The sequence below is a fragment of the Lineus longissimus genome, chromosome 18 (assembly GCF_910592395.1).
Source record: "Lineus longissimus chromosome 18, tnLinLong1.2, whole genome shotgun sequence".
Taxonomy (NCBI): domain Eukaryota; kingdom Metazoa; phylum Nemertea; class Pilidiophora; order Heteronemertea; family Lineidae; genus Lineus; species Lineus longissimus.
Genome location: NC_088325.1, coordinates 1,414,862 through 1,439,244, shown reverse-complemented (window position 1 = coordinate 1,439,244; position 24,383 = coordinate 1,414,862). Strand labels below are relative to the sequence as shown.

The following is a 24,383-nucleotide window of genomic DNA, read 5'->3' as shown; positions in this document are numbered from 1 at the left end:
TGTGAAGACCAACTTGAATCAAATGGTTGTGATTGTCCCCACTGCAACTGAGACAATGTAATTAAGGACACACTTTGATTAAATGGTTGTGACTGTCCCCACTGCAACTGAGACAATGCAATGCAAGGACAAACTTGAATTTTGTATTTATTAGGGGATAGATTTTTGTAAGTTTCCCGAAGTTTTCTAGCTTCTTCCCAGGATTTGGAAACGCCTACTGCCTATGTGCAGTGGGTGCAATTCAAATGCGCCCACTGAATTGCATTGTGGGATGTTGTACTGTGTACCTCAAATTCACTGTCCCTTGTGACCTGATAATCAATCGTCTCATTTGTCCTCTGTGCTGCTGAGTTAGAGGTTGAGTCTAATGGGCTGGCATGGGGCTCATCACACGAACTTGAATCTACCAATGCTACAGAATGACACTTCAGATAGTGCTTTACCAAGGGACACACTCCACAGCCAAAACACATTTAGCAGCTGAGATCAATATCAATGAGCCTCTAGTTATTTTGCGACAGCACGATGCTGCCACCTATTTCAAAATGATTCAACAATTGGGACTCGCTGAATTCCGAATGGGTGACCCCGTAAGCCCTCTTTCCAACCCGAACTGCCAAGGTATGAAGAGCTCGGCGAGCTGCTTTTTGTGACCATGATTTTGACATTAAATATGAAAATAGATTAAAAATTGATAAATAGGATGAAAGAGTGAATATATGAATAAAATCCTGGTGAAGAAAATTGTGAATAAGATGCTCCAAATATCATGAAAACAGTGTTTGAATGATGAGGTACCCATTTCGTTAGGTCATTTTCAAGATGGCAGCCCCCATGTTTTCATGTGCATCCGTGTACATTTACGTGTATTGACTGCACATTTTCCTACACGCCATGTGGAATTCGCTTGGTTGGAATTCATGAGTGTAGGGCTCCTCTGACTGCAGAATTTCGCAGGCCATGGTCAATGATGGTTTCATATTTGCCTATTAATGCCTAATGATGATTCGTTTGGCTCATTGGGCCTATTGCCTGCATGATTCTGCAGTGCTGCATGCATGACCACAGGCCAGGTATGATGTGGTGTGAAATTTGTGTGCCAAAGGGAAGGCAAATGACATGGTAGATGGTAGAAAAATGAGGAAAGCTGAGGACAATAGAACCTTTTACAATAGGAAGCCCCTGCTGCGAGTGCTGGTCCAGGCAAAAACAAACCGAAATGTAGGCACAACATCATCAACCAACAAAAGAATGTGCTGTGCGACCATGCGGTCTTTTGTTTGTTGTGGCCAGCAGTGGCTTCCTCCGCCTGGTGTAAGGGCCTCTTGGCCTATTTCATAATTTGGGCATATGGCTCTGGCCCATCCTCGTGGCTAGCTTAGGCAGCCACAAAGCATGTTTTTGCATCTCTGTGCCTTGGCCCTTGGTGCATGTCTCCAAATGATTATGATGTTTTGCCATTGGCCAAGTTGGTCAAGGTCACAGTCTTAGAATTCATCAGACTTATTTTTGTTAGATGTCGGCTCTACCGATAAAAATCAATAGCGAGTTGCGAATTTGCAAACAATTAACTAAGCCTATGTATTGTAGATGATGATACAGAGATCCAACTCTCAATCTGAATATGTGGAAATCTCTTTCTGATACACCTTGTTGCCAAACTTGCAACAGAATTTCAGTAATCAATAATTCTGTTGTAAATCATTGTTCTGAATCTAACTTTGCATTGTTTATTTCTTCAGATGCCGGGTATCAGTGTCAAAGACGTGAACCAACATGAATTCACCAAGGCACTTGCTGCCTTTCTGAAGAAGTAAGTTCCATGGCATTTTGTTTGTAATATCAGGGAGAAATGATATCATACTAGGGGGGCGTTTCTCCCAGACCAAGGTGGCACCATTCAAACACAATTGTGACCCGTCACAGCAAAACCAGGCACATGTCGCTCTAAGCTTGGCAGGTTGAGACGGACTCTCTGTTCATTTCTCTGTTGTCTGCCTTTTGTAAAATCTGAGGACATCAATTTCTTCCATTATCTCCTGGTGTCATTTAGGCTCTTCTTCTGTGCGACAAGCGCCTGGTTTTGCTGTGATGGGTCACAATTTTGGAAAAGTCACAACCAAATTTTACCAGACATGGTGGTTTGCTCAATTCCAAATTGGTTTTGATAGCAGGACAGCCACCATTGATTATTCAAAACACAGTGTCAAATGATGATTTTGTTTGCCGCAGGCATATCTCAAAATCTAAACGCAATTCTGATCCTAGATTCCTAATTTTAGGTCTGGCAAGATGAAAATCCCTGACTGGGTCGACATCGTTAAGTCGTCAATATACGCTGAATTGGCCCCTTACGACGAGGACTGGTACTACACAAGGGCAGCTTCCACCGCCCGACATCTGTACATCAGAGCGCCAGTTGGTGTGGGTGCTTTCACAAAGATATATGGTGGTAAGTCAGTAAGATGTGAAAATCAAGTCTGTAGTGTATGAAAAATTGAGTGCCTGGCCTCTGAAAATAACAGACACCAAACTTCTAGTCGGCTTCAAAAGTAAATGTCACCGTCCTTTCAGGCAACTCCGGTCCCAAAATTAGATTTAAAATCATACTTTGAAGGCATTCACCAAGTAGTTTTCACTCGGCAACCCGAAATATCAACAAATTTTGAACTTCATACTTTCATTTATAATTTTGATGATTTACAGGTCGACGAAATAATGGAACTGCCCCGAGCCATTTTTGCCGCTCCTCCCCGTCAATAGCAAGAAATGTTCTCAAGTCGCTTGAGAATCTGAAACTTGTGGAGAAGGATGCTAATGGGTGAGTATCGAGCCATTCCTTTGCAGCTTTTGCCTCTTAAGATCGGGGGTGATCGTTATGTACATGAACTGTACATGTACGTGCACTGTCAAGCGATAAATTTCTTTTGATTTAATCCCTGTGAATGGCGCAGTGAGTCGCATTCCTTTTCGTGTCCTGTGCAAATTTTTGAAATGACAACACCAACAGCTTGCCAGCAACGAAAAAAATTGTTCATGAATAAAAAAATGGTGATTTTAACACATGCAGCATAGCAACAAATCAACAAACTCTGACAAATGACATCAGACAGGATGTATAATCGTCATCGTTTTGGCATGATTGTTCTTTTCTGGTTAAAAAAATCTTCCTCTACACATGCTTCCCGAAATTGGTGGCTTGCATTGGAACTAACTTTTCCCCCCTTGTCCGTCATTAAAGGCATTCAAGTGTGTTTGTCAACCATGACTATCTCCTTTGTCCCTCCACCATAAGGCCTAGTTTCCCCTTATAACATCACTTTTTCGGACACTCAGCGCCCCATTTCTGGAATGGTGTATATGAGGCCAGAAAAGAGAGTTGACTCATTACTCCTCCTAGTGGGTTAGATGTGTCACTATGCCATTGTGACTTTCGTTTCGTGATATGTAGATGATGATACAGAGATCCAACTCTCAATCTGAATATGTGGAAATCTCTTTCTGATACATACTACATATTGTATTGCCATCCCTACTGAGATGGTCAGAAATCAACATGCACAGTTTGGGGAGAATTCCACAAACGGTCATTCCTTGTTGAGTAAACCTTTTGTAGTGGTCAGTGTTAATCTTGTACCCCCCCCCTCCGTCACATTTTTCAATGGGTTATTCCAGACAAGGATAAACCATTTTCCAGACACACATGTGGGGGCAAGGAACTGGCACATGTGTCATTTCTCTGCCTGCCTCTTTGTTACTTTGGATAACACAGACACAGTGCTGCCAAGGCCAGGAAATGTGTAAAAATTGCACCAAAGACCGCATTGCCCCAGGAAAAGTCCGGTTTCCAACAAAAACGTCTTGATTCTGTCAATAGTCGTAGTTCCACCTATCATAAAACCCCCGTGTTTTTTCAAGACCCATGTCTTCGCCGTGTGTCAAAAAACCCGAGCGCACTTACACCTATCAGTTGTGTTAGATAATGGTTAATAGCCCCGGCGATAGGTGCGCTGTAGGTAGGGAGCTCTCCTGTGTTTCTTTCCCGTTGGAGGGGGCACAATACCAAGGCAACTACACCGTGCCATCTGTCGCCGGATCTTAGAACTTGCAATTGCCGTGTCTATTCAGATTCCACCTATCAAAAAACCCGTGTTGAACACAGGTCTAAATTAGCCCCCGATTAGCCCCATCGAGCTCGATGGGGCTAATAGACATGGGGATTTGACACACGGGTCTATTTAGACACAGCAATTCATAGGTGCAAGCGCAAGACACAGGTGGAAGTACGACTATTGTATTACCTTCTTCGAGATCACTTTGAGAGTGTGTTCAACAATCAGTTTTCTAGTTGCATTGCTCATTACCGTCACCTCCCATTTCATTTCAGTGGACGACGATTGACCAGCCAGGGCCGGAGGGATCTTGACCGAATTGCAACACAGATCAAGGCTAAGTCACGAAAGCAGCAGGTGGTCGTGCAGGCTTAGATATTTATGTACAGAAGGAAGTTGTAAAATAAAAAAAGAAAGAAATTACAATTCTGTTGTTGGTGTTAGTTATACATGTATAGTGCTGACTTACCGGCAGTGAATGTCAATCCTGAAGTCTCCAACCTTTCGCCACCGACCCAGTAGGGCAGGTAATCCGTCAGACGCACACTCGAGCAAATTGCTCGACACAAAGTAATTGAATGACGGCCTGAATTGATATTGCCACCCAACCTTGCGTTATGATCGGGTACCCTTCTTCAAGACAACACGCACAGTTCATTTGTGTCTGGTCAGCGTGCCTGGAACCGCCCAAGGAATGAGCGTTGTTCCACCACTGACGATGGCTTTCAGTGCGGGTCTCGTGACACACACGAGCTGTTCGTGTTGTTTCAGCGATATGGATGTGTTGGAAAGGAAGGGGATGCACGGAGTCCCAAGACCACCAATACTGTGTGGCAACAGCTGTTCTGTTGGTCGATCAGGAGGGGAGTTTATTGGCATGTGCTTTATTGGATCTCATCAGGTTAAGATGTCGATGATGACTTGGTTTTCAATGTCCGGAGTTTACCTCGGACCAGTGTGACTGAAAGTACCAGCATGATTTAAGTGGTTGTGACTGTCTCATCCCCATTACCCCTCGAGCTATGTGGGGACGAACCTGAATCTTGAGTCATGATCCCATTGCAATGGAGGCAATTTTTGGACACACTTGTATGGTTTTGGCTGCTGCTGCCCCATTGCAAATGAGACCAGCTTGAATTGAATGATGGTAACTTGCCCTGTCCACATTGGAACTGAGGAATGTATTGACATGCTTTTATTAGGCCACTGGTCAGTGAAGGGACAGACACAGTGATGGATGAAACCGTCCTTGTTTATTTCAATATCCAGCCATCCCTGTCTGTATTTGTAATCTTATCACCAACTCCCCAATGCTAATTGACCACGCCCCCTCAAAAGCACGTGCGTTTCTTTATTTACATCACGTGACAAGTCACTTCCTTGTTAGTTCTCTCCTCTGCCGCTTGGTGCGCAGGAAGGTCAAGCTGTACATTTTCTCTATTTTGACAGCTGCAAATACCCCATGCAAATACCCCCAAAACCGCCGAAATTCAGCCAGATTTGCAAAATAAATACACTTCTATCAAAAGCCAATAAATGTCGACTATTCTTAGCCGTGTTTCATGTTCGGGGAGGGGTGCATTTGGGGTTTTGAGGGTGTCAAAATGGGCAGCCTGCAGCAGCTCTGCAAACCGGGTTCGGAGTTCCCATTCCCACTTCGGGCATGGTGGTACCGGTGGTAAGGATAAGGGATCGAGAATGTCACTCCTGGATAACGAGGAGGATTTCGCTGGCCATAAGTTGGAGGATGCTGGGGATGATTACGGTCACGAAGCTGTAAATAACACTCGAATCCGTGGAGTTGACATCTTGAGAGATCCTCATTTGAATAAGGTAAATTGACAGCCTAAATCCACTCCTCATATACTAGTCTAAGACGATAAAAGAAAAAAAACTCTCATAGCAGAAATATTCCGCTGTACAGTACAGCAATTGATGGGGAAAAACCAACAACTTGACATGCATGATGATTGATGTCATGCAAATTCAGTCCTGACGTCTGACGTAAAAAAAGAAGGTCTGATTCAATCGTTTTCTGTGTCACAACTTGTGATGCCTACGGTCCGGTAATTTGACCATCAAGGCTTTTGCATACTATCCAGATTCAAAACCTTGGCATGTAGGGCCCCTTTAACCTGTTTTCTGCTCTGGAACAACGCTCTTGATTAAAAATTCGTTATCCTTCAGATGATTAAAGTTGACCCTTTTTTTTTTCCGTTTAGGGAATGGCCTTCAGTCTTCGTGAGAGACAGGTAATGGGAGTTCATGCTCTGTTACCACCCAGAGAATTCACTCAGGAGCAACAAGTTCAACGTGTCATGGCTAGCTATGATGCGTGTGATTCAGACCTTGAAAAGTAAGAGGGATAATGCAGTTGGCCGGGACAGGGGTTGGGCAGTACGGGGGGGAGTCACTAAGAATGAGATGTAGAACCAAATTCCTTGACCCCATCTTGCCGGGCAAACAAGCATGAGTAGTTTGTGCTGGATTCTTCCTCTGACCAGAGACAGATTCACTTGGCAAATAAACCGAATTGGTGCCCAACCATAGTGGCAACCAAAAATGCTCATCTCGCCTTGGAGGAGAAATACTTTTGGGAATAACACCTCCAAGTGTTAATCCAACCCTGGTGTTGAATAAAAATATCAATTAATCAATTCAAAAAGTCTCAAGTATTTTGAAAACATTTGGATATTAAAAAAAACCTGAATTTATCCCATTACAGGTATATAAACCTAGTCGGACTCCGAGAGAGAAACGAGAAGTTGTTTTTCCGTGTGATAACACGCCATATTGATGAGATGCTGCCTATCATCTATACGCCAACTGTCGGACTGGCTTGCCAGAAATATGGCATGATATTCCGGAAACCGAGGTAGGTCATATTTTTCTGTGTCCATTTCGAGCCACCCAATATAATTCTTAAAGGGGTTTTTGTGGACAAAAGATGTTCTCATGAAAAACCGGGGTCAATTAATACTTTAAAGACCAACACTGTTCGTTAAAAATTTGAAATTTGTAACAGAATTTGAAAATTTACAATTGCGTAAATAGGTTTCGAATATAAATTTCAACAATGCTATTATGCAGACAGATATACAAGTACAGTAGAACCTCTCTATTAAGGACACCCTCGGGACTGACAAGTGCTGTCCTTAATAGAGAGGTGTCCTGATTAGAGAGGTCAAATTGAATGGAAACAACCAATTTGGGACCAAAACTAGTGTCCTTAATAGAGAGGTGTCCGCTAACAGAGGTTCCACTGTACTACAAATACAAAGTTTCAGCAAATTCGTATGCATAATATCTGCCCTACGACATTGTGTATAACTGCATTTCTATTTTCCTGGACTACCAGTAATTACGGACGGCGTGCCCCTTTTAACGTCCATTTAATCAAATGCAAAACATTATATTACCACTCATATCCTCAGGATTTCAACCGAGAAGTCGAATTGCTCACTACAACTCCCAAAACTATGGTGGGCCATCTCTTGCCTTGTAACATCTTGCAAGAAAGAGCTGAGAAGAAAACTGAAAATTATCCTGTTTACAGCCATCATTTATACTTGGTAATAAGCTGCAGCAATATCGATTACCTTTTGTACCTCCAGGGGTCTGTTCCTGACCATCCATGACAGGGGGCATCTTTACGAGTTGCTGTGTAACTGGCCAGAGAAGGATGTCAGGGTAAGTAAAGAATAATTTCATGGTTGCTTTGATTGCAGAAGTGCTGAAACATTACTGTTAGACGGGCAGATCTGGCGGAGAGAATTATGTCTTGCTGGCCCACCCTATCAGGCAAGACAGATCCTTGGGAGATGCCTTGCCAGCCCTGTAAGGCTAGACAGGCCTTTGGGAGATGTCTTGTTAGTCCTGTGAGCTCAAAAGCCCTGATAGGCATTCTATACAAGAGCGGCTTACTCTTTGGAAAGATTACCAGCTGAGGAGGGTATATGCCTTCTCCACAAGGCCATTTGCCAGGGTGTCCCACCCTACCTTGGCAGCTACCGCACTCGCTTGAAGGCAGCCCCCCTAAACCTTGCTCTAGAAGTATGTAAAGGTCACACTACCTTACATTGCTAGCCACCCTACCTTGTGTTGCACATTCAGGCAAAGCTTTTTGAATATCATGTGTACCACCCTACCTTGAGAAAACCCTGGAGAACTCTCGTGGTTGTAAAATAAATGTAGTGTTCATGCATTCTAAGTACATGACAAGGTTTGTTTGCAGGAAGGTTGTATATAAGGCAAGACAAAATTAATATTTCCTCTAATCGTAATACAGTTGAACATCTCGTAGCACATACCTCTCTATTAAGGACATCATTAGTCAGTCCCAAGGGTGTCCTTAATAGAGAGGTTTTTCTGTATATACGCGTCAGGCGAATTTGAGAAATTATAAACATTTCCTTCCTTTCTCTCGTGACAGGTTATAGTCGTAACTGATGGAGAGCGAATCCTCGGTTTGGGTGACCTTGGCGTGTGTGGTATGGGGATACCCGTCGGGAAGTTGACCCTCTGCACGGCCCTGGCCGGGATCCATCCGCATCAGTGTCTGCCGATCGTACTCGACGTAGGCACCAACAACGAGCAGTACCTGAACGATAAATTCTACGTCGGTCTTCCTCACAAGCGAATTACCGGCCAAGAGTATGACGATTTCATCGATGAATTTATGGAGGCTGTTGTCAAAAAGTAAGGATTGTTGCTTCTGTCAGCCATGAACCTGACATTTGGAAAATTTTAGAAGAGATTCATGTGATAAATGGTACGTCAGGTACCATTAGTGCTTAGAGATAGCATTTCCAACAAATGATCGATAGGGTTTGCTGTTGAAATATTTGTGATAAAGACAAGGTCATGCATGAGATTTGAAATCTGTGAGTCTAAAGGCTTTAATGTTTGCCTTTCCCTTCCAAGTGTGAATTTGAATTTTTTTGTTTCATTTGAAATTGTCAATCTCTGCGACAAATCTCAGATTTGAATGTCTCTTTACCAGATATGGACAGGACACTCTGATTCAGTTCGAGGACTTTGCCAACCATAACGCGTTCCGGTTCTTGGACAAGTATCGGGACAAGTACACATTTTTCAATGACGATATCCAAGGTATATTCGCGCCCTATCCAAGATGGTTTATATTTCGATCCCGATGGCCTAGTGATTAAGGTCTCTGTCTCGTGAATGGAAGGTTGAAGGTCCGACGCCCGCTGGTAACCTCTTTCCGATGTGGCCGGTTTTTTAGCCGCCAGCTGGTTAAATATAGGGTACAAACTGCCTTTACGCCAGACGCCTGGCATTTGAGTTAGGGGTTTGGAAGGAGAGCATCTCCTATAATGCAAAAAGCTGGCTGGCCCTTTCATTAGGGGTGATACATTAATAAACTATTTTTACTTTATTGGGTTTCGTGCTGCAAAATCTATTGCAGGGATCAAAGTTCTCGAAAAAACCCTCATTTGGAAAAAGAGGCTGAAAATCAGGTTGCACTCGAATACAAAGACATTGATTTGGGAAGCCCTCATTGCATTGATGGTTCATCCTATGATGATATCCTACTTCACCTTCAGGCACAGCGTCAGTAACAGTGGCAGGTCTACTCTCTTGTATGAAAATCACCAAAAAGAAACTCTCCGACAATACGTTTTTCTTCCTTGGTGCGGGAGAGGCAGCCTGTGGTATTGCAAGCCTCCTGACTATGGCCATGGTGCGGACTGACGGCCTAACAAAGGAAGAGGCTGCCAGTAGGGTCTGGATGATGGACATTGATGGATTGCTTGTCAAGGTGAGGGAACACGTTTTGGTTGTGTCGCAGGAAAATGTGTGTTTGTTCCCATTGCAATGTTACATTATAAAAGTGTTGGTCATGAGATTTCCAATGAATGGTCATGTCAATAGGTTTACTAATGGTACCAACGGAAAGAGCTGATTAAGGGCTTTCTAATGAATGGTCATGTCAGTAGGTTTACTAATGGTACCAGCGGAAAGTGCCGATTGAGAGCTTTCTAATGAATGGTCATGTCAGTAGGTTTACTAATGGTACCAACAGAAAGTGCCAATTGAGAGCTTTCTAATGAATGGTCATGTCAGTAGGTTTCCTAATGGTAGCAACGGAAAGAGCTGATTAAGGGCTTTCTAATGAATGGTCATGTCAATAGGTTTACTAATGGTACCAACGGAAAGTGCCAATTGAGAGCTTTCTAATGAATGGTCATTTCAGTAGGTTTACTAATGGTACCAACGGAAAGAGCTGATTAAGGGCTTTCTAATGAATAGTCATGTCAATAGGTTTACTAATGGTACCAACGGAATGTGCCGATTGAGAGCTTTCTAATGAATGGTCTTGTCAATAGGTTTACTAATGGTACCAACGAAAAGTGCCGATTGAGAGCTTTCTAATGAATGTTCATGTTGATAGATATACAAATAGTACCATCAGAAAGCGCCGATCGAGAGCTTTCAAAGAAATGGTCATGTCAATAGGTTCAAAAATGATTTCATCAGAAAGTGCTTATCAAAACTAAGAATGCTTTGTTTCATTTACCTTCAGAACAGACCAAAAGGTGGCATCACAGGTGAGAAGGCGCTGTTTGCCAAAGACCTCCCGCCGATGGAGAACTTGGCCGAAGTAATCAAGAAAATCAAGCCGAATGCGATCATCGGTGCGTCGGGTGTCGGCAAGGCGTTCACTCCCGAGATCATCCGTGATATGGCAACGTTTAACGAGCGGCCGATTATCCTTGCCCTGAGTAACCCGACGAGTAAGGCGGAGTGTACAGCGGTGGATGCTTATACTCATACTGATGTGAGTGCATTGGAAATATGTACAGGGTATACAGTCACCAAGCTGTCCATTCTCCTTGCACTAGACTGGAACTCTTTTTATTGAGGATGTCATTCTGTCCCTGCTTAAAATAATGGCATCGACTAGGTCAGTTCTTGATTATAAGACTCTAATGGCCTCCAGTCACCCGAAAATTTGTGACACAGTTGAAATAATACATCGGAACATTTTACAGTTGTCACATTTCCCTGGTCACAGGCATAAGATGTATCTTTATTTCATTTCAGGGTCGGGCAATTTTTGCAAGTGGCTCTCCATTCGGGCCTGTGACTCTGAACGGCAAGACCTACTACCCGGGACAAGGGAACAATGCCTATATTTTCCCCGGTGTGGCCCTTGGTACTATCTGCTGTGGAATACGCCACATCCCTGACGACATGTTCCTGATAGCTTCCGAGGTAATAAACGAAATCTTTAGATGGTCTGACCCAACTTCTGCCTGTGCTTCTTTGGCCACTCTCTCCAGGTGATTCAGCTCCAGACCTCACCTCTGCCTCAGTTGATCTTCTCCAGGTGGTGCGTGGTCTGCCCCTGCTTCTTTGGCCTCTCTCTCCAGGTCATTCAGCTCTAGACCTCGCCTCTGCCTCAGTTGATCTTCTCCAGGTGGTGCGTGGTCTGCCCCTGCTTCTGCCCTGCTTCTTTGGCCTCTCTCTCCAGGTCATTCAGCTCCAGACCTCGCCTCTGCCTCAGTTGATCTTCTCCAGGTGGTGCGTAGTCTGCCCCTGCTTCTTTGGCCTCTCTCTCCAGGTCATTCAGCTCCAGACCTCGCCTCTGCCTCAGTTGATCTTCTCCAGGTGATGCGTAGTCTGCCCTGCTTCTTTGGCCACTCTCTCCAGGTCATTCAGCTCCAGACCTCGCCTCTGCCTCAGTTGATCTTCTCCAGGTGGTGCGTAGTCTGCCCTGCTTCTTTGGCCACTCTCTCCAGGTCATTTAGCTCCAGACCTCGCCTCTGCCTCAGTTGATCTTCACCAGGTGGTGCGTGGTCTGCCCCTGCTTCTTTGACCACTCCCTCCAAGTCATTCAGCTCCAGACCTCGCCTCTGCCTCAGTTGATCTTCTCCAGGTGGTGCGTGGTCTGCCTGTGCTTCTTCGGCCACTCTCTCCTGGTCATTTAGCTCCAGACCTCGCCTCTGCCTCAGTTGATCTTCTCCAGGTGGTGCGTGGTCTGCCCCTGCTTCTTTGGCCACTCTCTCCAGGTCATTCAGCTCCAGACCTCGCCTCTGCCTCAGTTGATCTTCTCCAGGTGGTGCGTAGTCTGCCCTGCTTCTTTGGCCACTCCCTCCAGGTCATTCAGCTCCAGACCTCGCCTCTGCCTCAGTTGATCTTCTCCAGGTGGTGCGTGGTCTGCCCCTGCTTCTTTGGCCTCTCTCTCCAGGTCATTCAGCTCCAGTCCTACAGTCCTAACCTCTGCCAAAGTCTCAAGTGGATCTTCTCCAGGTTGTGCATGGTCTGCGCCTGCTTCTCTCTTTCACAACAACTTTGATATCATTCGAACAACTTCTCTTCATTGGTACTCCTTCTTTTTTCAGACCCTCGCAGATATGGTCACCCCAGCTGATCTCGAAGCCGGCCGCATCTACCCCTCGATGAAAAGTATTTTGCGAATCTCACGTTCCATCGCAGCTCGAATTGCTGTCTGGGCATACAAGAACGGAATGGCCGCCGAATACCCGGAACCAGAGGATAAGTTGGAGTTCATCAAATCTCAAGTTTATTCGACAAGATATGAGAGTTTTATTCCAGAGATATACGACTGGCCAGTTTTCGAATAAAGTTTGAAAAGGATCGTTTTACTAGCTGATTTAGATGGATCATTGAAGTTTGGCTCACACGGTGAATAGTTTTGACCAGGTTAGGAAAAAGAAATATAATTATTGCAGAGTCAAACACAACCTGGCCCCTGACTTCCCTCTATACAGGAATGCTGTAAACTTCGTAAGTGTAGGGTTGGCACAGGCCGATCTACTGTCGTTGTGCGTATATCCTTCCTTCACCGCCGATAAACTCCCCCTGATCGGCCGTCAGAACGGCTGTTACTACATTATTGATAGTTTCCATGCATTCCCTTCCTTTCCCGCACGTCCATGTCGCAACAACACTAACATTACACTCGTGGTTGTCCCACGAGACACGCACTGAAAGCCATCGTAGTGGAATGCAAGGTGTTCAATGAGTTCAATGAGATGCTGACCTATTGGGTTGGCGGTGAAAGGAGGCGACTTTAGGATTGACATTCATTGCGGTAAGTCGGCATGACTGGCAAGATTCACTTCTCTTTTGAGAAATGTTATCAATTCGTAAAGGAGCTCACTTTATTCATCCTCAAGATCGTTTAAAAGGTTATCATACTCTTATTTTTAAAACTAGTCGTTCGAAGAGAGATAAATCAAATAAAGAAGTAATCAAACTTCATCATTTAGATGTATTTGTTGGTGCTTTTGTAGTACTTTTACTCTATAAAGTTTTCATTCTACTATGTAGATTTATTATTTGGTTCGAGACATACTGTGCACTTGCTATTTTTGGTGCTTTTGTGTTACTTCTATTCTAGTTTTCATTTTATGTAGATTTACTATTTGGTTTCAAGACATACATTTTATCAAGTATAGATTAATCCATACTTGATTTTATGTAGATTTAGTGTTTGGTTTCGAGACATACTGTGTACATGCTATTTAGCCCGTTTTGGTGCATCTGTTTAACATAGGCCTACTAAAGGCCCATATTACACATAATAGGCCTATATACAGGCACCCTTTAACCAGCTAAATATTTTCTACATGGTATATTTAGCTCAGCACTGCATTTGGTCACATTCCACTCCTACTTTGGCCACCATCTTGTCAACTATACTGGTACCATATCTGGTTTGGACAAAATGTCAGCACAGCTGAGTGTTTGGCCCTTGGGCCTCGTTATCTTATAGACTTTATACCATATCATACATGTGATGTTAGCTGCTACCTTCTAAAAAATGGAGGTGTTACACCTGACCAACTCAATGAGGAACCTGTACAACAAAACCTGCCAATAGGGGGCCCTGCAGGCAAGTGGACAATGATTGTAATGAGAAAGCCATTTCCCGGGTCAATGATTATTGAATATTTCATCCCTTAATTACTCTACATGGGGAAATAGCACCAAAAACGTTGTTTTATTGGTCCTTAATTCTATTTTGATGAGTTTTAGGGAGAAAATCCACAAAACTTAATTTTAATGGAAAATGCACTGGAAGTGTACCTTTTAGTACTGGTGCTGCCACCTGGATTTTTAGTTCTGCAGGTTCCTCATTTTCTCTGGAGTTAATGAAATCTTATCTTATTTGTTATCTTTATGAGTTAATGTCTAGATTCTATCCTGAATGTTTGTTCTGAAATCAGGTGATTTAGGCTGTTAGTTGTTCTGTACTTACTGTGTTGAGAGTAATCCGGCCCAAGTTTTGTAAAACAAGTTATAACATGGCTTTGTCTCCTTATGTCAAGTTCGTTAGACTTAACGCCACGTAAAAGTTAAACGCCTTGCAAACAAGCGATTTTTGTTGCTGCGACTTATGATAATAATCGCAATGTGCGACAAAAGATCTCTCATCTGCAGGTAAAACCGGCAATTGATGGGTTTGGTATTGATTGCAACTACCATTTCTTGACACCGACACCGGCGATAAACACCGTGCACCAGCAATTTTTGTTGCAGGCAATAACGACCGCATGTCACAGTGAACTAAATCGCTTGTATGCGGGCGCTATCATAACTAACATGGTTTGAGAACTGGGGCCTGGTTTCTAAGCTTCCAGTTTGTGACATTAGGCTTCGTGTTCAAAATTATATTATTATAAAATTTTATTTCTTTTGCTCGGGGAAAGTTTCTGTTTAACCATTAAATACCATTGTAGATCTTGACTTTGTTGAAAGTTGTCGTTTATGTTTTTGAAAGTATAATTTTACTTTTAGGACTGTTTTTTGCTTCTATTGAAATAGTGAAATAGTGTGACACTCAGTGTACATGTATCTAGTTTATAATTACTCAAACAAGCACATATTGTGCGATTATGATTGCTGCTTTGTGCAACAAAAAGATCTCTTGTGTGCAAAAGAGAACACTTCCTGAATCAGCCAGAAGCAGGGTTTTGAATCTGCCATTAGAAGTAACATATTTTCTGCTTGAATACGCCCAAGGCTGGTCCATTCTAAATCTGGTGTTTTGTATAATGTTTATGAATATGTGATATAAGGTTTATTTCTGATGTACGTGTTTTCGCTTTTTCTGTTTTGAATGCAGGATATTTTGTGCCATGTCACTTTGGATTACATTATTCATTCATCAAGGATCGAAAGTTGACGACGGAATCGTAAATGGAATTGCGTGAATGAACGACTCATTTCATGAAATCATTAAAAATGATGTTTTTTCTCCAAAATATTGTTAATCGGTGATCTGTGGTTCATTATTATAATCAAAAGCAGCCATTGTCGTGTTCAGCTTAATAATGCAGCGGTCAATGGTAGCCCTGTTCCTCCCCCTCCCCCCCCCCCCAACTCAGGGGTCAACCTTGCTTGAATTGGGGGTTGATTTCTTGGCGGGATGGTTTTTCCCCACTGATCAAATCCCCTTTGATCAGGAAATCTGTAAACAAATAGTGTCGAAAATCTGTTGTCCCCAGCATCACTTAAAATGGAAAGTTCCTCACAATCGCTGAAAAATAACAATTGAACCCCTATCAATTTCATTCCTCGGTGAATAATTGTACTTTGTCGAATCCCACCTCCTTAAAAAGTGTGAAGTGTCAATTTCACTGAGTGTTGATTGTCTGCGGGGAGGTACAGGTTTTTCATTGACTGCTGCATAATTTTCATGTGTGAAGTTATTGTTGAAACTAGACTCATGTGTGTATTCAATTATTTGTACCTATTAATTGTTAACAGTCATTTTATATTAACGCCTGTGCACAATTTCTGTTTCTACTATTATTGTGCTTTTTGGAGCTTGTAATATCAAAGAAACCAAATTCGTGTATAATATTGGATATGGATACTCATATTATTTATATAATGTTTCATTACGATGTGTGACCCGTCAGAGCAAAAATAGGCGCATGTCACCCTAAGCTTGGCAGGTTGAGACAGACTGGTTGTTCATTTCACTCTCATCCACCTTTGTGAAATTTGAGTACATCAATTTCTTCCATTATCTCCTGGTGTCATTCAGGCTCATCTTCTGTGCGACATGCACCTGGTTTTGCTGTGACAGGTCACGTAGTATACTTGCATTACATTGCATGAGTTCATTCAATGAGAAAACCATTCCCGTCTTTGCATGTTGCAGTACTGCAGTAGATTAAATCGCAAAATGGAGTAATCCATTTTGAAGATTCCTACTGTCAGTTTAAGGTCAGTTGAATTTCATGTTGAGCGCTTAGCAATCTTGCTTGCTTTAATGCTTGTTTATTATTGTTCATTGTTGCTTTCACTATTGTTTAAAACAATTATACAATTATAGTTCAAAGTTCAGCTTTTGTTTTAGTGATTTAACTATGAAATTCCAATTCTGACTGGAAGAGCTATCTCGATGTGCTGGTGAAGACAGCACAAGTGCTCTACTTGGCAAGTCAAGTAGCCTACTTGATGTAGCTCATGAAGCTAGTAGCTCATGTACCTGGGACAGCTTCAGGGCCCTTCTGCCTCAAAGAGCTATCTCGATGTGCTGGTGAAGACAGAAGAGGTGCCCTACAAGGCAAGTCAAGTAGCCTACCTGATGTAGCTCAAGAAGCTCGTAGCTCATGTACCTTGGACAGCTTCAGGGCCCTTCTGACTGGAAGAGCTATCTCGATGTGCTGGTGAAGACAGCAGAGGTGCCCTACAAGGCAAGTCAAGTAGCCTACCTGATGTAGCTCATGAAGCTAGTAGCTCATGTACCTGGGACAGCTTCAGGGTCCTTCTGACTCGAAGAGCTATCTCGATGTGCTTGTGAAGACAGCAGAGGTGTCCTACAAGGCAAGTCAAGTAGCCTTCCTGATGTAGCTCATGAAGCTCATAGCTCATGTACTTGGGACAGCTTCAGGGCCCTTCTGCCTCAAAGAGCTATCTCGATGTGCTGGTGAAGACAGCAGAGGTGTCCTACAAGCAAGTCAAGTAGCCTACTTGATGTAGCTCATGAAGCTCGTAGCTCATGTACCTGGGACAACTTCAGGGCCTTTCTGCCTTGTAGAGTTTCAGTGTGCCCTTGAAGAGAGGCCCAACTACTCTACTAGGGTAGAGAGCCAGAAAGACTTGGAGCTGCTCGCATACTTGGAACAGCATCGGGACACTTCTGTCTTTGGTAGAGCTTCTATCTCACTGTGCTCTTGAAGACCGGCCCGCATACCCAAGTCCCTACTCTGGTAGGGATCGGGTTTTGGTAGGGAACCCCATCCTTGTACAAGTAAGACAAGGAGTAGCTCATGTAGCTCATGGACCGCATCAGAACTCTCTGTCTCTAGTAGAGCATCCATCTCAATGAGCCAGTGCTCTTGGAGTCAGGCCCAAGAACCCCATGGGTAGCAATGTGACACGGGAAGGGAGCCCTCTGCACTAAAAATAAACTTCTCTCAAAGGACGTAGAAAACAACTAATATTACAAGCATCTAATATTTTATTTGCTTAAAAGCAGTTTATCTTGAATACAAATGTAGATACAGTTTTCTTTTATTTGGTCATAATAACCAAAATATTTGCTTAAAGCAGTTTATTCTTAATATACAGTCAAAGTCACAATTGACATCCTTCCGTGTTTACGTCAGTTACGCCAACGTATACGTCCCAATGACGCACCAGTGACGTACTTATCTCCATGTTTGGCGTGTATTACACGTGACTTTCGAGCTGGGTAGCGTGCCATGACGCGCCACTGACGAGAATAAGGGATGTCAATTGTGATGCAGAGACAAATAGATACACATACTTCCTAATAAATTATCAAAAAGGCTCACGCGTTCAGAATAGATTAATATACTTTCAAATCTGTTAACAAATTATATATGTCAATATGTTAGCGAAGTTTCCAAGCTCAGGTCAGTAACAAACATGCTCATGGCAAGAGACAATGACAACGTGAATCATATAACCCGGTGTAACGTCTTTGGTTGTCCCTCATATTGCAGTGTTTCCATACAATAGACAGCCAAATAATGAAAAACTGGAGATAATCTGTCTTTTAGTGTTTCCAAAAAAGGGTGTTTCCCAAAAATCAGGGAATCACTCAGAAACCGAAACACTCAGAAACGTTAGACTGGCTCAGTGAAAAAAGCTTAACAGAGATAAAAATACTAACTAAAAATAAACTTTAAAAAAAACCCGTCACTACATGTAGACGAAATATATTTTGTAATAAATCATCAAAATAGGACAGAATAAATTAACATAAATTAACGTACTTTCTGATATGTTAACAATGGCGCGGTGTAGAACATAAAAAAAAAAAATAATGCCCTACCCCCACCACTCATTTAGAGAATAAGTCCCAACTTATATTCTTCTTTGAAAGACAACTGAAAGCTGTCGATAACATTTAAAATCATACATATAAATAAAAATTCTATACAGATAATAAAATTACAGAATGTATGAAAATTCGACTAAGCACTTGGTAGACACTGGTAAAAAGGTGAACAAAAATAGACCTCTTTCCTGATATGACTTCAGGGGGTCATCTTAAGATACATTGGAACAATGTTTACCCACAGAATTCCCGCTAATGTCGGCCTATTCACCATCTCGTGTCGATCATTTGTCACAAACTGCTTCCTATCGTAAGTATAATAGTCTAAGTTGGTGACCGTCAGATACAACCAGGCGATTGTTATGCACTGAACACCTGGGATCGGATTGACTTCTCATCTGATAAAGCTCCTCATAACTCTCCACTTCCCTCGAGTCGTCAGAGAGGATAATCTTGTACACCCCCTTGAGAACAGGGTCTCCCTTTATCCTCCCAACAACGAAAATATCTCCCAAGGATCCAACGCATATGTCGGTACATACCAACTGTCCTACTCCGTGAGGAGATGATGCGTTCTTGGACAGACGTTTGTTGATGTCTTTGCCATCGATACCGTAAACGCTAATCATGTCATCATAAAACGAACACGTGACCACCTCTCGTGTCAACCGTGAGAACGAGATCTGATCACAATTCTGAACGCCAAAGTTACATACTACCTTTAAAGAGTCCCCACTGTTATCAACCAATGCCAAGGTATGGTTACCACTTGTAAAGTAGGAGAGCAAGAAATGACCATCACTATCAACATCTACCTGCCAGAGCTCTCTAATAGCATGTTCTGGCAATTCCACATGCAGTCTGCGAACTTTAGTTTTAACATCAGCATTCAAAATTGTGATAACCGGGTTTTTCCTGCGTAAAAGTACGAGTTCATTTTCGCCCCCTTTGGTCATGTATTCGTACTCCACCATGGCATCATCACTGATTAATAACTTGGGTCGTGTGGCCGTAGTCGTGTAGTTATCCCATAGCCATACATTTTGTTTCTTTTTCATGTTTTTCCTAACACCTGCAGCACCTGTGACACAACACACAGCCAAGCGACATTTGGACATGAGTACAACACTCTTTACTTCTACCAGACAAGTCTTAGTTTTATCGTCATCGCATTCGCAATCACTGTTTGGAATTTCCAGACAGCCAAACTCGTATGTTTCAGCTGGAATCGCATTGTGGTCAGTACTATAATATTCCAAACCAGCACATGCCATCGCTGTGATACGTTCTCGTTGAAGATTTACGTCATCCACTAAGTCTTGTAAAAGTTCGTTCACTCCCTCGACATCAAAGTTCTTGCTCTTTAGATGTGGTGTCACCCAGTCTCTTTCAGCAGTCTTTATTTTGTCACGCAAGTGCTTAGATGTCAATCTCATATCATCACGCAGGCTGGACTTCTGTAGAACTCGTTCAGTGATTAACTCCTTGCCACGCCGGAGCAAGTTTGTGATCTGTTCTTTAACGAATTCCATCTCGGACAAGCTAGATTCGATCGCCGCCATCTTGTTGCTGAGTTCACCTTCGATCCTCCGAGGCAGGCTTCCTTTAATTACGTTAAGCCTCTTGTTTTGGTCGGTGTATTCACGGATCCGTCGATCTCGCAATTGAATTTCAGCCTCGTCATCCCTAATGACCTGTTTGTTCCTTTTGATTGCGAGGTCAATACCCTTTTTTAAATTGGAGTTGAGTTCTTCGACACTTGATGTACTGTCCCTTTCTTTACTGCAAAGTGATAAAGATTGCGCATCTAGCTGCGTAATTTTTTGCCTTCCTGCTTTTAAGTCCGATTCTAGATTTTCCACTTCTGTTGCTATGACATCACAATAAAGCTGCACGTCATGGCCCGAATGTTCGACCCCACGACAGTTATGGCAAATTGGTTCGTTGCAACCAATCGCTGTGCAGAAATGTCTCATTGGTTTTCCATGCGACTTGCATAAACCACAAATGTTATGACCACAGTTATATTCACTAACATGTTCACGGGCGCATGGCTCACAAAAGCGAAGTCCATCGCCGGCACATTCCTGTGCATCACACGCCAGGGAAGCCAAAGTGGAAATAGGCCCCTCACAAATATCGCATTTATGTGTTTCGAGATTCCTTCGACTTTCATCACTCCTTTTGTGAGCATTGATGATATCGACCGTCGAACGATTAGTTGCGAGGCTGTCCACCCCATCTGGAATCGCCAGAGGTTGCTTGCAAAAGGGACATTCTAACTCCAAGGGCGTTCCATCTTCTGCGGTGAGGTTGTCAACATACTTCTGAAGACACTCTTTGCAAAATGTATGACCACAGGGTGTGATCTTTGGCTCAACAAACTCGTTGAGGCAAATGGAGCATAGGTGCTCTATTGGAGGATGGTCGTCAGGTTCTGGGGACGCCATGAGCTGAAATTAAATACAGAATACTAAGACATGGAAATTACACAAGGAGAGTAGAAATTATTCATGACAGACAACCTGAATCGTGCAGCATTTGCAAGAAACTCCGAAAGGTTACCAGGCAGGTCCAGATGTCATGCAGGGACAAAACCATCACCAGAGACAAGGATGTTTGGGGGTTTGAATTTATTCATGGCAATCAGTGTGAAAGAAAGAAACTGTCATATGTTTCTGATAATGTGAGACCACACCAACACAGTGGGTTGCACTCAACAACGGGAAGAGCCATGCTGTGCTATTTTTAGACATAAGCGACCTGCCTCACAGGGCTATAAATACCCGCCCAGTGCAACTATGTAGCGGGAAAAGATCGTTGATAGACCTTGCGGCCTGAAGAAGTTACCAAATATTCCTGATATTTAAGTAAATATCTCCTTTGTGGGAAGGAATTAATTCTCCGGCTGAATTTTATTGGAAAGAGTATTCCGTGTGGGACACATACAAATAAAAACGATGCAAAATAAGCTGCAGATTTAAGAAATATGTGCTGCATATCAAAACAATCACCAGGTAGATGGAATGTTGAAGTCGGGGAAAAAATGGTCTGCCGCATGCTTTGGCAAAGTTCTTGTTCGAGTGATCAGATGGATTTCGAAATAACTGTACCAAATGGGGATTTCAGTTGGCCAGAGAGGTTTTCATTCCTTCCCTTCTCCCATTTAACATATTGGTCAAATAGGCCAATTATAACAACTGAGACAAGACCACTAATGAATATTCATAGGTTGGAGGGTCCAGGCCTATCTATTAGACGAGTGCATGTTTTTTTACTCTCAAGTACATATTTGGAGAGGTATTGAAAAAATATTTGTTGTGGCAAGTCTACAGATATAAAGAAATTATTTGATGAAAAAATTAATTTCGAATTTTGCTAATTGGGTAATAGGGGGCGTGTTTTGAGTTTTTTCTGCCAGTTGGCTGAAAAGAGTGGAAATATCAAAGTCTGTCTAATTTGTCGATTAAAAAAAAATTTCCGTGGTCAATCACCATTTTATTTTTCACCATTTACTTGCCCGACTGTCCGGAATAACATAATCTAAATTTCAGATTCACAACACCACGCGTTCTTTGATGCGTCGCGGTCAAACATTGACAATTTAACTGCTAAAAGGCTTAAAAAATCAATTGTGGTCTTGTCTCAACTATACCCATGGAGCGGGCAAAGTTGAAATGTAATATACATTAGTTAAATGGGCACGATGATTGAACTACATTAAATTTCTAACGTTACTGAAGTTTTATTAAAGGTTAAACACGAAATGAACTGCATTTAGGGACTTATTGCTGCTATCTACATGCAACCCCCAATAGATTGATTCGAGTCCGCTATTTTGCACAATGCATTGAGACCAGTGACAGCAGGTCCTGTTCCAAATAAGGGCCTCACATATTATGCATATCACCTACCCACTTCCGTACCCAATGCCACTGTCGGACCAAAGCCAGGCGCATGGAGAGATGCAGAACGCAATTCAAACTGACAACATCAATCAGTTAAGAATAAATCAAAGAGCAAGCGCTGGCCACTGTACATATTTTGTCCATCCTGGCATAACTGTTTATTGATACCCTGACTGAATGTTCCGGTAGGCCACCCTGCAGAATTTGCCTTATCACTCCGGTCAGTGTTTCTCGAATAGAACTAAAATAGAATAGGCTAATCATTAATCTCCCTGCTAATACCCTGCACCATGGACCAGGTTGTATAGCACTACATACGTGCTGGTATAACAATGACCATGCTTGCAAATGGGACAAATGGCATGCCGCCGCCAAGCATTGCCACAGAATGAACAATCGGAATTCCTCACTATGTATCTAACCCCATGCATTAAATGTAGAAGAAACCATTTGGGGAATCCCCAATATATGCAAAGAGGCAATTATAATGATCATACAGACAACGACATTTGGGACAACCTTGTGAAAACCGCATTGAAAACGGTTGAATAGTTCAGGAGATATCATGAGCTGTAGGTGTTGATATTAATATGAGCTAGACTGTACATACACTGTGGTTTGAAGCCACACCGCCATCCCGGCCAGACATTCTAGAATATTCGCTCATCAGTTGCACATAATACTAGCAATTCAAGCATGATCGTCGTCACCCTAAGCTAGAAAACAAATAATTGCACATACCTTAGGGTTTTAAACTGGTAAATGCAATCCGAAGCGGACGAAATTAGGCATTAAAAGGCGATATATCGGCACTATTAGTGCTCCATAGCTCACCTTAATCCAGTCGCCGGCACGCGCCTGCGCATCTGTACCATTTAATTGGCGTGAGTGAGCATGAACGAACAAATCGATAATATCACAGTACACATTAACATTGCTCGTGATTAAAAGGCAGAAACTGTACAATTGTGTATATCATGTCCTGATTATCAGGTCCAGGCCAGACTGGTTTGTGAATAGGCGACGCGACGCATTCGTGAATCAGTGATGCATATAACCCCGCAACGAAATTGTCAATGTCATAAATCGCCCGGTACCAAGTTTTGACGATAGGGGTCTTTTGCAAAGGAAAGCGTCTTCTATTCAATGGCTATCGCTCTGTATGAGACAAGACCACCATTGAATATTCATAGGTTGGAGGTTCCAGACCTATCAATTGGACGCGTGCATGTTTTTAACTATCAAGTCCATATTTGGAGAGGTATTGAAAAGATATTTGGTGTGGCAAGTCTACAGATATAAAGAAATTATTTGATGAAAAAATTAAATAAGGGGGCGTGTGTTGAGATTTTTCTGCCAGTTGGCTGAAAAGAGTGGAAATATCAATGTTTGTCCAATTTGTCGATTATCAAAAAATGTCCGTGGTCAACTACCAGTTTACTTTTCACCATTTACTTGCCCGGCTGTCCGGAATATCATATCAAAATTTCAGATTCACAACCCCATGCAGTATTTGATGCGTCGCGGTCAAACTTTGACAATTGAACTGCTAAAAGGCTTAAAAAATCAATGGGGGGGGGGGGGGGGGGTCTCGCCTCGTATTATAGAGGGCTGTCGCTTGATTTTTGTCACAAAATACATGACTCAAAAAGTGTTCCTCGTTTCGTAGTGATTATTAGGCTCATAAGGAAATGGTCAATGGTATATTAACGAGGTTCTAAAACCCCTCTAAGGCAAAGAATGCCCACCATCACGCCCTAGCACGGGACATCAAATAGAATATTTTGTCTCTTTGACGAAATGTCCTGTATCTCCTTTATAGCTAGGAGTAATTTAGAGCAAATTAATGTATCATTTTGTTCGTCTTGGTGATCTCTTCACAGCGATTAATAAAAATTAATATTTGAGTTCAGGAAATGTTTCTCCACCCTTTTGAATAAAAAACGTATTTTTTTAAATATCTGAAGTCTTTATGAATTCTTGGTTCAATCCATTAAAACATTTTCAAAAGTGACTTGACGATTCCCTTAAAGCTACTCTCATTTT

At 42.6% G+C, this 24,383-nt stretch overlaps 3 protein-coding genes across 4 annotated transcripts; 2 read left to right on the top strand and 1 right to left on the bottom strand.

Annotated features, from left to right (window-relative positions):
- Nucleotides 1–587: 587 nt before the first annotated feature.
- LOC135502289 (small ribosomal subunit protein eS19-like) lies at nt 588–4,538 on the top strand. The gene is made up of 5 exons (XM_064794996.1): nt 588–621; nt 1,743–1,813; nt 2,283–2,452; nt 2,707–2,821; nt 4,388–4,538. Exons 2-5 carry the CDS (start codon nt 1,743–1,745, stop codon nt 4,485–4,487), a joined length of 456 nt encoding a protein of 151 aa, XP_064651066.1. The 5' UTR covers nt 588–621; the 3' UTR covers nt 4,488–4,538.
- Nucleotides 4,539–5,524: 986 nt separating this feature from the next.
- LOC135502315 (NADP-dependent malic enzyme-like) lies at nt 5,525–16,458 on the top strand. The gene is made up of 10 exons (XM_064795041.1): nt 5,525–5,945; nt 6,335–6,468; nt 6,838–6,987; nt 7,727–7,802; nt 8,545–8,810; nt 9,115–9,224; nt 9,683–9,897; nt 10,663–10,917; nt 11,184–11,354; nt 12,485–16,458. Exons 1-10 carry the CDS (start codon nt 5,649–5,651, stop codon nt 12,725–12,727), a joined length of 1,917 nt encoding a protein of 638 aa, XP_064651111.1. The 5' UTR covers nt 5,525–5,648; the 3' UTR covers nt 12,728–16,458.
- A 1,119-nt stretch (nt 16,459–17,577) lies between these two features.
- LOC135502294 (uncharacterized) lies at nt 17,578–23,231 on the bottom strand. 2 transcript variants are annotated; one of them, XM_064795004.1, is made up of 2 exons: nt 23,172–23,231; nt 17,578–20,882 (listed from the first exon to the last, which is right to left on the bottom strand). In XM_064795004.1, exon 2 carries the CDS (start codon nt 20,877–20,879, stop codon nt 18,735–18,737), a length of 2,145 nt encoding a protein of 714 aa, XP_064651074.1. In that variant the 5' UTR covers nt 20,880–20,882; nt 23,172–23,231; the 3' UTR covers nt 17,578–18,734. The 2 variants fall into 2 exon arrangements, with proteins under 2 accessions (XP_064651074.1, XP_064651073.1); XM_064795003.1 differs by having other exon boundaries at nt 23,079–23,180.
- Nucleotides 23,232–24,383: the final 1,152 nt, after the last annotated feature.